Genomic DNA, 14,058 nt, shown 5'->3' with positions numbered 1-14,058 from the left:
CTCCTTTCTCAGGCCTGCAATGTTATGCAGTACTGCGCATGCAGCAATGACATCACAGGCCCTGTCCGGGGAAACTCTCAGGTGGTGCAGGCACTGAAACCGAGATTTCAGAAGGCCAGTTTATGTGTATGTTTAAAAGGGTGATTTAAAAAAAAAACTTGTCTTATTGTGTGCGTGGTTGTAGGCCTGCTGTGGTGGGGTTTGGGGGTCCGCTAGGGGAGTCAAGAGGAATGACTCGCAGGCGTAGCCTTTGTCTCCCAGCAGCACACCAGAGAATTCGCCTGATAATGCAAGATATCATTTAGAAAACTACACGGCAGAGTTAAACACACATGATGTCCAAGGTGCTTACAGCACAAATAAAATGTGTGGCTTACCTTGTGAAAGTCTCTCGTAAATTGGACTAGCCCGAAAGACTCTGGAGTCATGCACTGAGCCAGGCCACTTTGCCTCTAAATTGCTGACAAGGCAGTCAGCATCACATATCACCTGAAATGTTAAGTTGTAACCTATTAAGGTCTTTTAATGCACAGAATTAATTTATGCAGGTCATAGTAAGCACAAATCACTCTTACCTGAACATTGATGCTGTGGAAGGATTTCCTGTTAACGTAATCTCCCTCATGTTCTCCTGAGGGGCGTTTGATTCTGATGTGTGTGCAATCCACTGCACCAATGATGTTAGGGAAAGCTGTAACAAAAAATAGTGAGTATCCAACTGTGACTGATCAAATTAGAAACTAATGGTTGCACGTTTAAATTGAGCTTACCTGCAATCTTGTAAAACTCCTCCTGGATGTAGAGGGGTCTTCTGTGGCCAGGGAAGGTGATGAATATGTTGCTGAATGACTTCAGTGCCAGACAAACACGTCTTATTGTGCGGCAAATGGTTCCTTTATTGAGGTTCTCTGCATCCCCAACAGAATAAAGGAAGCTCCCACTTGCAAACCATCTCAATGTAACACAGACCATCTGTGGTACAGTGAGAGCATGGCTTCCTGCCGTCTGGTGCTGTATTTTTGGACCCAGCAGCCTACATAAATATCTCAGTCCATCACCTGAGAATCTGTATCTCTCAATGAGATAGTCATCTCCAACGGCCAATGGGTCTGACCTGTCCCAGAAGACTCTTTCATGACTAAATGCTCGTCTGAGGATTAGGGCTTCCTCATCCAGTACATCCTCCAAGAAAGGGCAAACCATTATGAAGAGGGAACAGATGAATGGGAGTTAGACCTATATATACTATATTGTCCTCGTCACAGATTTCATTGAAAACACCTTTGCAACTTCATCAGCTGTGTTTTGTAATCTCAATTACTGCAATAAACACATATTTATGCAGTTTGACAAGCAGTCTTCATTAGCATGGCAATATAACACTTGTCCTGAGTAATAATACTTCCACTTGAATCAATATAAAAAGACTGTTGCAATTACAAACAGCCAACAGATTTAAATGAAATAAGAAATGTAATATATATGTAATATTTGAATGCAGGATAATTAAAATGATGCAACATACTTAGAAAGACCTTGGACATGCTGTAAAACACATTAATTCCTCACAGGACTGACGGTGGAAATACAGGTGAATCACCTGGATTAATGTTAGCCTGGCTGTTAGTCTGGTCTGGAGCAGGCTAACTGCAGAGAATAAATCACCATAGTAACTTGGCCGGGATAAGTTTAACCTGCTTTCATGCAACCGACTTGAGGCTAAATCCAGCCAGGATAACCAACATATCCCGGGTTAATCCCTTATCCTGGTTTTGTGCAATACCCCTCTGTACTGTATGCTCTCCGGAGGAAAATACTAATCTGCATAAACTAACCGAGCGTAGACTCTGGGCCAATCAGAAGCCGTAACTGTCTACGGACAGTCACATGACGCCGGGAGACGATATGATTGGTAGTCTACGGTCAGAATTGACCAACCAGAAGGCGGAACCGTCTACGGTGAGCGTAGACTTTTGCATTGAGCCGCAGGGTGCAGTTCTCTCTGTTCTCCTTTAGAGGAAGTTAACAGATCAAACATTGTGTTTTACTCTCAGAGAGGACTTTTATAGGATTTAAACTTTATTATTATTATTATTATTGTATTTGTGTCGACTGTGTTCACGTTGTTCCGTCGGGCTGTGAACCGTCAGTGAGGGTCCCGGTGCGGAGAAAGAGCTCCGTACCTCCGACTGTAGTTCAGTATCGCTTCTCGGCCTTTTGGCTAAGATCAAGTGTAGTATCTGTTCTTATCAGTTTAATATCTGATACGTCCCCTACCCGGGGACCATATATTAAATTGATTTTTGGAACTGGGAGATGGAATAGGGGCTTGCTCCGTCCACTCCACGCATCGACCTGGTATTGCAGTACTTCCAGGACCGGTGCACCCCCCTCTGATTGTCTAACATCAATAATCGATATTATAAAGGTGGTAGTGAGTTAATAGTAGAGTAGTATCTTGTACAGACTCTGTATGTTGTTGTTAGATTAAACGTTTTAAGAGCATGAGGCTGCAGAGTGGAGACATATTGTTTGCAACTGTTCAGTTAAATGAACAATAAACTTTTGAGTGAGACAAAGAGATTGTAAATGTAAATGTGTTGTGTTCACTGTCCTTTACACATTGAACAGAAATGTTCAAATATACATTTATTAAGTCCTCATACCGACTGACTGCATTCACTTTAGTTTACAGAGGTTTGCTTGTTTCAATTCATTTATTGAAATGTTATTGAAATAGTTTAGTTTTTATTAGTTTCAGTATTAGCTTTAGTTTTTTTTAAACTATAATATAAGTTAGAATATATTACAATACAAACACAACACTTTGTGAACACAGTCATGTAGACATCCCATTATCAATAAACAGGCACCAACGCCTCTTTATGCTCGTTGTGTTGTCAAATTTGACCAAATTGAGACAAAAAACTGAAAACATTTCCTACTTTTCTTTCAGATTTTGTAAGTACAAAAGGTTTTTTCAGTTCAAGTCTGATTTTATTTGAACTAACATATTGTTTCACAACTGGTTTTACTCTTAGTTTGATATAGATGTACAATAATTGGCGACATTATCAGGTCCACCTAGCTGACTCTCTGGGGCAGAAAGGGGTGCAGGTCAGAGTCCTGCAGGTCAGAGTCCTGCAAGCAGAGAAGGCGGTGGCTGAATACAACAATCTGGTTGTGCAGGCCGGGCGCCAAGGTGGGCCGGGCCTTCCACGGTACCTGCAGATGATGTGATCATTTGTTTTGTTTTCCACAGGAAGACGGTGGAAGGGGCTCCTATTTATAATATAGATACAAGTGCAGGCAAAATACAAACAACTTGGATCAAGACACATTTTAAGATTGATTGATTGTTTTTCAGCTTCTTAAATGTGAATATTTTCTGAATTCTTTAGTCCTCTACAGTTTACAGTGATCGTTACTCAAAATAAATAGTTTATTATTATTTTCAAAAGTAATTTTATTACTTTACTTATTCTTCCCTGTCTACAGTAATTAGTTACACTACTAGTTATTTTACTATTCTGCTCCCACAAAATTGGCCCCTTTCTCACCAAAATTCAGACTTAAGACAATTAAAATCCAGTTTAGTTTGTTAAAAATCAAAGTAATGTTACTGTTTACATCTTCCAAGCTTGTTTCCTCCACAATTACCAAAATGAATCCAAGGATGTGATTTGATTGTTGGATTTAAAATCAGTAAGGAGTGCCAACAAAAGTAATGTTGTAACTAATTATTGTTTGTGGTAATTGTTAAATTACTGAAATGTATTAGTAATAAGTTACACTACTAGTTACTGGGGAAAGTAATGTTATTACTAGTAATACCTCACTGCGCAACACTAGTCCTCTATGACCATAAAGTAAATAGTTTTGGGTTGTGGACAAAAGTCAATTAATCAATTATTTGTCAACTATTACATTCAACAGGAACCAGTTCGATAATTGATTAATAGTTTTGATTTAGTTTTGATGTCCAAATTCTCTCACTTCAGTTAATGAGAGTAAAATAAATATCTTTAAATTTCGGACAAAACAAGACATTTGTGGACATATAAAGGATATTTTATGGATCAAACACCTAATCAATTAAATGAGAAAATGATCAGATTAATCAATAATAATAAAAAATAATCATTAGCAGTATCCAGTATTTTAATTTTAATAGATTTATTTTAGGGGTATTTTGTTTCAAGATACATTACGTAACCTCTGCACACGACCCTGAGCTACCTGGCGGTCTCACTGAGGGCCGTGTGCAGCTCATTTGCATAACACCACCTGGACGTCACGATGATGGACTAACAAGGACCTGGAGATGTACTTTTATCTGGATTTAAAGAAGTGTTTTGGGCGTCAGGACGTCTTCAGGGTATGTTGATATATTTTTTGGTCATGTTATGTGTCTCGTGTCAACAGAACAGAGCCTCTGCAGGAGTTTGGCGGTAGTTTGGTGGTGGTGACCCACTTGTTTTTAGCCTCAGGTGTTCATTTGGTTCAATTGGAAGTGGAAGAGCTTGTGCAAATGCAGTTAAATGATTAATGCGCACTTTATTATCGAGTATTTTAAGTGTTTTGGCTCAGTTGCATTTTAATTACAGATGAAAGCTCAATGGGGCCGCATCCCGTTTGGTTTTTTCTAGTAGTTAATGTCGCATTAAGGGCCTGGCTGCACTTTTACCTGGTTAGGAAAACTTAATACTGAATCGTTTATGTCGTATACGGACAATAATGATGTATTTCAAGAGAATTTGAGTACTTTTAATAAAGCTTTTTAGTTAATTGGACGGGAAATATGCTTCACAGAGCTGCTGTTATCTGTACAACCCAATGGGGGGCGCTGCAGTCCAGCGGGTCGTCATTAAAACAACTGACGGAGATTAAAAACACATTATTTAGTTGTGTAAATTACATTGCACAGATAACACATAATATTAACGTAGCTGGAGAATTATTTTGGAGTTGGAGTCAACCAGAAATGTTTTAAATTGACCAATAAAAGCTGAGAAAATGCAGTTTAATACAACAATACTGTACTAAAAACCGGCTGGATGAAGGTTATAATGTTCGGTTAGTGTTGAAACAGTTTTAGAGAGGTGATTATTCAACTGTATGATCATTTTAGAGGCTGCAGTTTGTGTTGCTGTTGAACTTTATTGTGAAAATCCTGATTCACTCCAGACCAGCAGGTGGCAGTAACAGGACGGCCCCGTTGCCCGGGAGACAAAGAAACAGGAAGTGGTTGTAAAGTGTGGGAGAAAAAGTGTTTTTAGTGTTTTTAGTGTTTTTAGTTGTTTTTTTCTGGATTGTAAATGTGGATCAAACAGCCTCTGATTGCAGTTTGATTCAGCTTTGTCTCACTTGAACTTGTTGTTGGACTGTTGTTCATTTGTTGGAGGTAAAATAGAAACAAACTGCTGATTTCAGGTTAGCTGTTGATGTGGGGATACAGCATTGCATTGTGGGAAATATAACCATTATATATCAAGTAAAATCTAAATAATCTTTATCAGTTTTAGTTGAAAACTGTATCTTCTGTATTCTGTTCTGCAGTTTCACTCACCTTCTACATCCTCTGGTTTCAGTAATATATCGATTATTAGCACCATCAGTTAACACGGTGTGTCTGTGAGAGAGCTCCCTGTCTCTGAGCTGGACAACTCATACTTACCTGGCAGGGGAGATACCATGATCAAGAAGGTGGTTCACCTTGGGCGAGGCCTGACCATTGCACTCCGGTTGGGTTGACCTTAACGAATTCCCCAAATGTGGGAATCTCGACTGCATAATTTGTGGTAGTGGGGGACTGCGTTCGCGCTGACCCCTGATATACATGTTGAAAAGAAATCATTTATAAACCTTTAGACTCACACAGACTTTATTTATCATTTGGATTTGCATCAGAATGAAATTACGTTGCAGTGGCACATAGCACAACAGGATTAAAGGAGAGGCAGTATGCACAGGCTAAAATACAGATACGCAAATATAATACTTTTGTATATTTTTTATTTTTTATGAGACAGAAAGTGCTCATAATCAATCAATGATCAAACTGATCACTATAAATTACAATCAATCAACACGACCAACTCTTATTTCTTACCTTGTTGTTCCAGCTTCCAAAAAATATGATAAAAGTTAAAATCTTATAGTTGTTCTTTTGCTGGGACCCCTACAGTCCACTCAAGCCCCTGACTGACACTAACCACTGACACTATTAAACAACACACACAGTGCTGACCCACTCAGGTTCCTGCACAGGAGATCCAGTTCACATTAAATGACTGACTGCTTGAACCAACAGCGACTCTGAGTAAGACAATGTGTTGTTTTATATCGTTTGTTTACTGTAAACACTCCTCAATGGTCAACAACATCAAAGCTTTATTCTGTCGTCTAATGACAGCTTGTATATATACTGCCACCACCGATAATGCACAGTTTATTCTGATTTAAAACCTTTATAAAACTCCCATTCCTTTCACCAACCAGGTGTAAAGGGTTCAATGTAGTTCATATGGTGGAAGTCGAGTTTAAATAATGACCTTATTCTCCTTACAAATTCATTAGTTGAAGAGTTGAGTTCTGTGGGCTGAAGATGACACAAGCTGCCACTCATACAAATTATATTTATTATATGTATTTATTATTTTGATAAATACAGATTACAGATAAAGTCACAAACAGTTCAGAGCAGATCGATCGAGTCTCCACCCGAACATGGAGCAGTTTGTAAATAAAAGTTAATTACATTATATTAATATTATAAACACATGTATATGTAAGTTAGGTATTCAACAAAACCCACATTTAATAAAAAGAATAATTAATAAATAACAGTTTCCCTCCGTCACTTCAGAGCCAATCACAGCGCGAGTTAGTGAGACAACAGCACCGTCAGTCAGTGTGGTGTGTCTGTGAGAGAGCTCCCTGTCTCTGAGCTGGACAACTCATACTTACCTGACAGAGGAGATACCGTGATCAAGAAGGTGGCTCACCTTGGGCGAGGCCTGACCATTGCACTCCGGTTGGGTTGACTTTAACTGGCGGGCTAGTGGACTGTGCAGTATGGACAGCAGCAGCAGCCTGTTTAGAGCAGACAGTGGATGCAGGCAGTTTAGTCTGAACAGGGGTCTTGAGCAAGTCTAAAAAATGAGACCAAACAAAGTAGTATTATTTCTGTTGTGAATTTTTTTTCCCCAAACCATTTGATGTGTTTTAACTCTGTATCTCACCTTCCACAGCCTGACTTGCAGCCACCAGTTCAGCTTCATCACCTGGCCATGATGAAGGATCACACTTGGAGGTGCTGGCATGCAGTTGCTGGAATAAAAAAGATAAATTGATTATCTAGACTCTTTCATGACTAAATGCTTGTCTGAGGATTAGGGCTTCCTCATCCAGTACATCCTCCAACAAAGGGCAAGCCATTATGAAGAGGGAACAGGTGTGAATAATATATATGTACATATATATATATATATATATATATATATATATATATATATACAGTGGCTACGGAAAGTATTCAGACCCCTTTAAAATTTTTCACTCTTTGTTTCATTGCAGCCATTTGCTAAAATCAAAAAAGTTCATTTTATTTCTCATTAATGTACACTGAATGAAGTTGCAAAGGTGTTTTCAATTAAATCTGTGACAAGGGCAATATAGTATATATATTATGGCATACCGTTTAAGAAATTAGTCTTTGAATATATAAAATGAATCTTTGAATATATGGAATGAAACTTGACTGGTCATCAAGGCACTGCTGCCATCTTGTAGAAGTGAGAATGAGTCAGTCAGGAACCTTGTGGCAGCAATACTGATCAATGAGGACATTATTAACTCATTGGTAAGTGCTTGTAGGGGCCAAAATCCTCTCGATAGTACCCGTGCCCAATACCGTTCTCCTGACGAAGAAGTTCACTCCCTTTTTAATGGTGGCAGGCCGATTACAACAGGCCTCAGGCTAAATCCTGACAGAAAAAGCAAAAAAGTTTTCCAGTTTAAGAAAGTATTGTAATATTTCAACTGATGCCATTTTGTAAAAGCAGCTAATTCAGAAGGCTATCACTTTGATGAAAAGGATACAACTAGGTTTGGATTTCATTCAGTATTCTCACATTTTTATCAGTATATCCAAGATTCATTCAATATATCCAAGATTCATTTTATATATTCAAAGATTCATTTTATATATTCAAAGATTTATTCCATATATTCAAGGTTAATTTCCTAAACGGCATGCCATAATATATATATATATACAGTGGGTACGGAAAGTATTCAGACCCCTTTAAATGTTTCACTTTGTTTCATTGCAGCCATTTGCTAAAATCAAAAAAGTTCATTTTATTTCTCATTAATGTACACTCAGCACCCCATCTTGACAGAAAAAAACAGAAATGTAGAAATTTTTGCAAATTTATTAAAAAAGAAAAACTGAAATATCACATGGTCATAAGTATTCAGACCCTTTGCTGTGACACTCATATTTAACTCACATGCTGTCCATTTCTTCTGATCCTCCTTGAGATTGTCCTGCTCCTTCATTGGAGTCTAGCTGTGTTTAATTAAACTGATTGGACTTGATTAGGAAAGGCACACACCTGTCTATATAAGACCTTACAGCTCACAGTGCATGTCAGAGCAAATGAGAATCATGAGGTCGAAGGAACTGCCCAAGGAGCTCAGAGACAGAACTGTGGCAAGGCACAGATCTGGCCAAGGTTACAAAAGAATTTCTGCAGCACTCAAGGTTCCTAAGAGCACCAGTAATCCAGCCTTGAAGTAACAAATGCATGGATTAGTTTTTCTGCATCTGTCTGTGATAGGATGTGTCTAATTTTTCTAATATTACGTAAATGAAAGAAGGCAGTCCTAGAGGTCTGCTTTATGTGGGAGTTAAATGACAAATCCTGATCAAAGATAACTCCAAGATTCCTGACAGTGGTGCTAGAGGCCAAGTTAATGCCATCTAGAGTGACTATATCTTTAGACAATGAGTCTCTAAGGTTTTTGGGAAAAAGAAAATTCATACATCAGGAAATTGCAGGTCATCCAGGATTTTATGTCCGTAAGACATGTTTTGTAATTTAGATAATTGATTAATTTCATTGGGTTTGATTGATAGATATAACTGCGTATCATCTGCATAACAGTGAAAGTTAATGGAGTGATTCCTAATAATGTTGCCTAAAGGGAGCATATATAAAGTAAATAGTATTGGTCCAAGTACAGAACCTTGTGGAACTCCATGACTAACTGTAGTATTTATTGAAGATTCATCGTTAACATGTACAAACTGCGAGCGATCTGATAAATATGACTTAAACCAGCTTAGTGCGGTTCCTTTAATGCCAATTTGATGCTCAAGTCTCTGTAAAAGAATATTATGGTCAATGGTGTCAAATGCAGCACTAAGATCTAATAATACAAGTACAGAGACAAGTCCATTGTCAGAAGCAGTCAGAAGGTCATTATTAACTTTAACCAGAGCTGTCTCTGTGCTATGATGAACTCTAAATCCTGACTGAAAATCCTCAAATAAACTATTGTTATGTAGAAAGTCACACAACTCTTTGGCGACTACTTTCTCCAGAATCTTAGAGAGGAACGGGAGGTTAGAAATCGGTCTCTAGTTGGCTAAAACCCCTGGGTCAAGAGTGGACTTTTTAAGAAGGGGTTTAATTACAGCTACTTTAAAGGACTGTGGTACATATCCTGATAATAAAGAAAGATTAATCATATCCAGTAAAGAAGTGCCAATTAAGGGAACAACTTCTTTAAGCAGCCTAGTTGGGATCGGGTCTAACAGACAGGTTGATGACTTCGATGAAGAAATGATTGAAGTTAACTGATGAAGATCGATAGCAGAAAAACAGTCTAAATATATATCTAAGTTTACATTGACAGAAGTCCCTGAACTTGGAGAGCCACTGATAACTGTTGATGGCAGTTGGTGATTAATTTTCTCTCTAATAGTAATAATTTCATTATAGAAGAAGCTCATGAAGTCATTGCTACTTAAGTTTATGGGGATATGTGGCTCAATAGAGCTGTGACTCTCTGTCAGCCTGGCTACAGTGCTGAAGAGGAACCTAGGGTTGTTCTTATTTTCTTCTATTAGTGCTGAATAATATGCTCCTCTGGCACTACGGAGGGCCTTTCTATAAATTTTAAGATTATCTTGCCAATTTGAGCGATATTCTGATAATTTGGAAGAGCGCCATTTCCTTTCAGATTTCCTAGCTATTTGTTTTAACTGGCGGGTTTGGTGGTTATACCAAGGTGCTAGTCTCCTATGTTTTAATAATTTCCTTTTTATAGGAGCGATAGAGTCTAATGTTGATCGTAGTGAGCCTGTAGCACTATCGACAAGATTATCAATTTCAGAGGGACTAAAGTCGTTATAGGACTCTGTTAAATTCAGACATGGCATTGAATTAAACACTGAAGGAATCTCCTCCTTAAATTTAGCTACAGCACTGTCAGATAGACATCTGCTGTAGGAAGTTTTGCCTAATGGCTTATAATCTAACAACATGAATTCAAAAGTTATTAAATAATGGTCAGATAGGAAAGGATTATGTGGGAAGACTGTTAAATGTTCAATATCAATGCCATATGATAAAACAAGGTCAAGAGTGTGATTAAAACAATGAGTTGGTTTATTTACACTCTGACAGAAGCCAATTGAGTCTATTAATGATATAAATGCATTACTAAGGCTGTCATTGTCAACATCCACATGAATATTAAAATCACCTACAATAATTTATCTGATTTAAGGACTAAACTTGATAGAAACTCTGAAAATTCAGATATAAAATCAGAGTATCGTCCAGGAGCGCGGTACACTATAACAAATAGAACTGGCTGCAGTGTTTTCCAGTTTGGGTGAGAAAGACTAAGAACAAGGCTTTCAAATGAATTATAATTTAGTTTAGGTTTAGGGTCCATTAAAACGCTCGAATCATATATGGCTGCCACTCCACCTCCTCGGCCTGTGCCTCGAGGAATGTGAGTATTAATATGACTGGGGGGGGTGGATTCATTTAGGCTAACATACTCCTCGTGGGACAACCAGGTCTCAGTAAGACAAAGTACATCAATATCATAATCTGATATTAATTCATTCACTAAAACAGCTTTAGAGGACAGAGACCTGATATTTAACAGCCCACATTTCATTCTCTTATTTTGTGCTACTGAGGAGTTAGTTTTAATTTTTATTAGGTTTTTGTGTTGAACTCCTCTTGTTTTTATTTCTTTAAATAATTTAGGTGGTCGGGGGACAGACACAGTCTCTATGGGGTTTTGGGTGGGTGACTGTTCTAAAGAAAGCTCAGAGAAGTGTGTAAGACAGCAGCTCTGCTTCCTGGTCCCAACTCTGGACTGTCAGGTTTTAGAAATAAACTTCGCCATATTTCTAGATAAGAGAGCCGCTCCATCCAAAGTGGGATGGATGCCGTCTCTCCTAATCAGACCAGGTTTTCCCCAAAAAGGCTTCCAGTTTATGAGAAATAAGATTCTCTGGTCTGATGAGACCAAGATTGAACTTTTTGGCGTTAATTCTAAGCGGTATGTGTGGAGAAAACCAGGCACTGCTCATCACCTGCCCAATACAATCCCAACAGTGAAACATGGTGGTGGCAGCATCAGGCTATGGGGATGTGTTTCAGCTGCAGGGACAGGACGACTGGTTGCAATTGAAGGAAAGATGAATGCGGCCAAGTACAGAGATATCCTGGAAGAAAACCTCTTCCAGAGTGCTCAGGACCTCAGACTGGGCCGAAGGTTTACCTTCCAACAAGACAATAACCCTAAGCACACAGCTAAAATAACAAAGGAGTGGCTTCGGAACAACTCTGTGACCATTCTTGACTGGCCCAGCCAGAGCCCTGACCTAAACCCAATTGAGCATCTCTGGAGAGATCTGAAAATGGCTGTCCACCAACGTTCACCATCCAACCTGACAGAACTGGAGAGGATCTGCAAGGAAGAATGGCAGAGGATCCCCAAATCCAGGTGTGAAAAACCTGTTGCATCATTCCCAAGAAGACTCATGGCTGTAGTAGCTCAAAAGGGTGCTTCTACTCAATACTGAGCAAAGGCTCTGAATACTTATGACCATGTGATATTTCAGGTTTTCTTTTTTAATAAATTTGCAAAAAATTCTACATTTCTGTTTTTTTCTGTCAAGATGGGGTGCTGAGTGTACATTAATGAGAAATAAAATAAATGTTTTTGATTTTAGCAAATGGCTGCAATGAAACAAAGTGAAACATTTAAAGGGGTCTGAATACTTTCCGTACCCACTGTATATATATATATATTATGGCATGCCGTTTAGGAAATTAACCTTGAATATATGGAATAAATCTTTGAATATATAAAATGAATCTTTGAATATATAAAATGAATCTTTGAATATATAAAATGAATCTTTGAATATATGGAATGAATCTTGGATATACTAATAAAAATGTGAGAATACTGAATGAAATTCAAAACCTAGTTGTATCCTTTTCATCAAAGTGATAGCCTTCTGAATGAGCTGCTTTTACAAAATGGCATCAGTTGAAATATTACAATACTTTCTTAAACTGGAAAACTTTTTTGCTTTTCCTGTCAGGATTTAGCCTGAGGCCTGTTGTAGTCGGCCTGCCACCATTAAAAAGGGAGTGAACTTCTTCGTCAGGAGAACGGTTTTGGGCACGGGTACTATCGAGAGGATTTTGGCCCCTACAAGCACTTACCAATGAGTTAATAATGTCCTCATTGATCAGTATTGCTGCCACAAGGTTCCTGACTGACTCATTCTCACTTCTACAAGATGACAGCAGTGCCTTGATGACCAGTCAAGTTTCATTCTATATATTCAAAGATTAATTTTATATATTCAAAGATTATTCTCTTAAACGGTATGCCATAATATATATACTATTTTGCCCTTGTCACAGATTTCATTGAAAACACCTTTGCAACTTCATCAGCTGTGTTTTGTAATCTCAATTACTGCAATAAAACATATTTATGCAGTTTGACAAGCAGTCTTCATTAGCATGGCAATATAACACTTGTCCTGAGTAATAATACTTCCACTTGAATCAATATAAAAAGACTGTTGCAATTACAAACAGCCAACAGATTTAAATGAAATAAGAAATGTAATATATATGTAATATTTGAATGCAGGATAATTAAAATGATGCAACATACTTAGAAAGACCTTGGACATGCTGTAAAACACATTAATTCCTCACAGGACTGACGGTGGAAATACAGGTGAATCACCTGGATTAATGTTAGCCTGGCTGTTAGTCTGGTCTGGAGCAGGCTAACTGCAGAGAATAAATCACCATAGTAACTTGGCCGGGATAAGTTTAACCTGCTTTCATGCAACCGACTTGAGGCTAAATCCAGCCAGGATAACCAACATATCCCGGGTTAATCCCTTATCCTGGTTTTGTGCAATACCCCTCTGTACTGTATGCTCTCCGGAGGAAAATACTAATCTGCATAAACTAACCGAGCGTAGACTCTGGGCCAATCAGAAGCCGTAACTGTCTACGGACAGTCACATGACGCCGGGAGACGATATGATTGGTAGTCTACGGTCAGAATTGACCAACCAGAAGGCGGAACCGTCTACGGTGAGCGTAGACTTTTGCATTGAGCCGCAGGGTGCAGTTCTCTCTGTTCTCCTTTAGAGGAAGTTAACAGATCAAACATTGTGTTTTACTCTCAGAGAGGACTTTTATAGGATTTAAACTTTATTATTATTATTATTATTGTATTTGTCTCGACTGTGTTCACGTTGTTCCGTCGGGCTGTGAACCGTCAGTGAGGGTCCCGGTGCGGAGAAAGAGCTCCGTACCTCCGACTGTAGTTCAGTATCGCTTCTCGGCCTTTTGGCTAAGATCAAGTGTAGTATCTGTTCTTATCAGTTTAATATCTGATACGTCCCCTACCCGGGGACCATATATTAAATTGATTTTTGGAACTGGGAGATGGAATAGGGGCTTGCTCCGTCCACTCCAC

The 14,058-nt window shown here is 38.5% G+C and overlaps 1 protein-coding gene, 1 long non-coding RNA gene and 3 other non-coding genes across 5 annotated transcripts in view; 4 read left to right on the top strand and 1 right to left on the bottom strand.

Moving 5' to 3' along the window:
- Positions 1 to 52: 52 nt before the first annotated feature.
- LOC127362056 (putative nuclease HARBI1) overlaps positions 53 to 14,058 on the bottom strand; it is an 18,973-nt gene continuing 4,967 nt past the window's right edge. The window contains exons 3-7 of the mRNA XM_051397325.1: positions 771 to 1,182; positions 576 to 691; positions 378 to 489; positions 159 to 281; positions 53 to 93 (exon numbers count right to left, since the gene is read on the bottom strand). Of these exons, the coding sequence (XP_051253285.1) occupies positions 53 to 93; positions 159 to 281; positions 378 to 489; positions 576 to 691; positions 771 to 1,182 (804 nt within the window). The remainder of the gene's footprint in view (positions 94 to 158; positions 282 to 377; positions 490 to 575; positions 692 to 770; positions 1,183 to 14,058) is intronic.
- LOC127363251 (U2 spliceosomal RNA) lies at positions 2,202 to 2,392 on the top strand. Its single transcript, XR_007884742.1, has one exon. It is a non-coding gene; the product is annotated as a U2 spliceosomal RNA (small nuclear RNA).
- On the top strand, positions 3,494 to 7,355 carry LOC127362675 (uncharacterized). Its single transcript, XR_007884492.1, has 2 exons — positions 3,494 to 4,378; positions 7,254 to 7,355. It is a non-coding gene; the product is annotated as an uncharacterized LOC127362675 (long non-coding RNA).
- Positions 5,670 to 5,833, top strand: LOC127363247 (U1 spliceosomal RNA). Its single transcript, XR_007884739.1, has one exon. It is a non-coding gene; the product is annotated as a U1 spliceosomal RNA (small nuclear RNA).
- Positions 13,913 to 14,058, top strand: part of LOC127363250 (U2 spliceosomal RNA) — a 191-nt gene continuing 45 nt past the window's right edge. The window contains exon 1 of the small nuclear RNA XR_007884741.1: positions 13,913 to 14,058. This exon is cut by the window's right edge and continues 45 nt beyond it. This is a non-coding gene — a small nuclear RNA (U2 spliceosomal RNA).

The sequence above is a fragment of the Dicentrarchus labrax genome, unplaced genomic scaffold (assembly GCF_905237075.1).
Source record: "Dicentrarchus labrax unplaced genomic scaffold, dlabrax2021, whole genome shotgun sequence".
Classification (NCBI taxonomy): domain Eukaryota; kingdom Metazoa; phylum Chordata; class Actinopteri; family Moronidae; genus Dicentrarchus; species Dicentrarchus labrax.
This window is presented reverse-complemented; position numbering and strand designations above follow the sequence as displayed.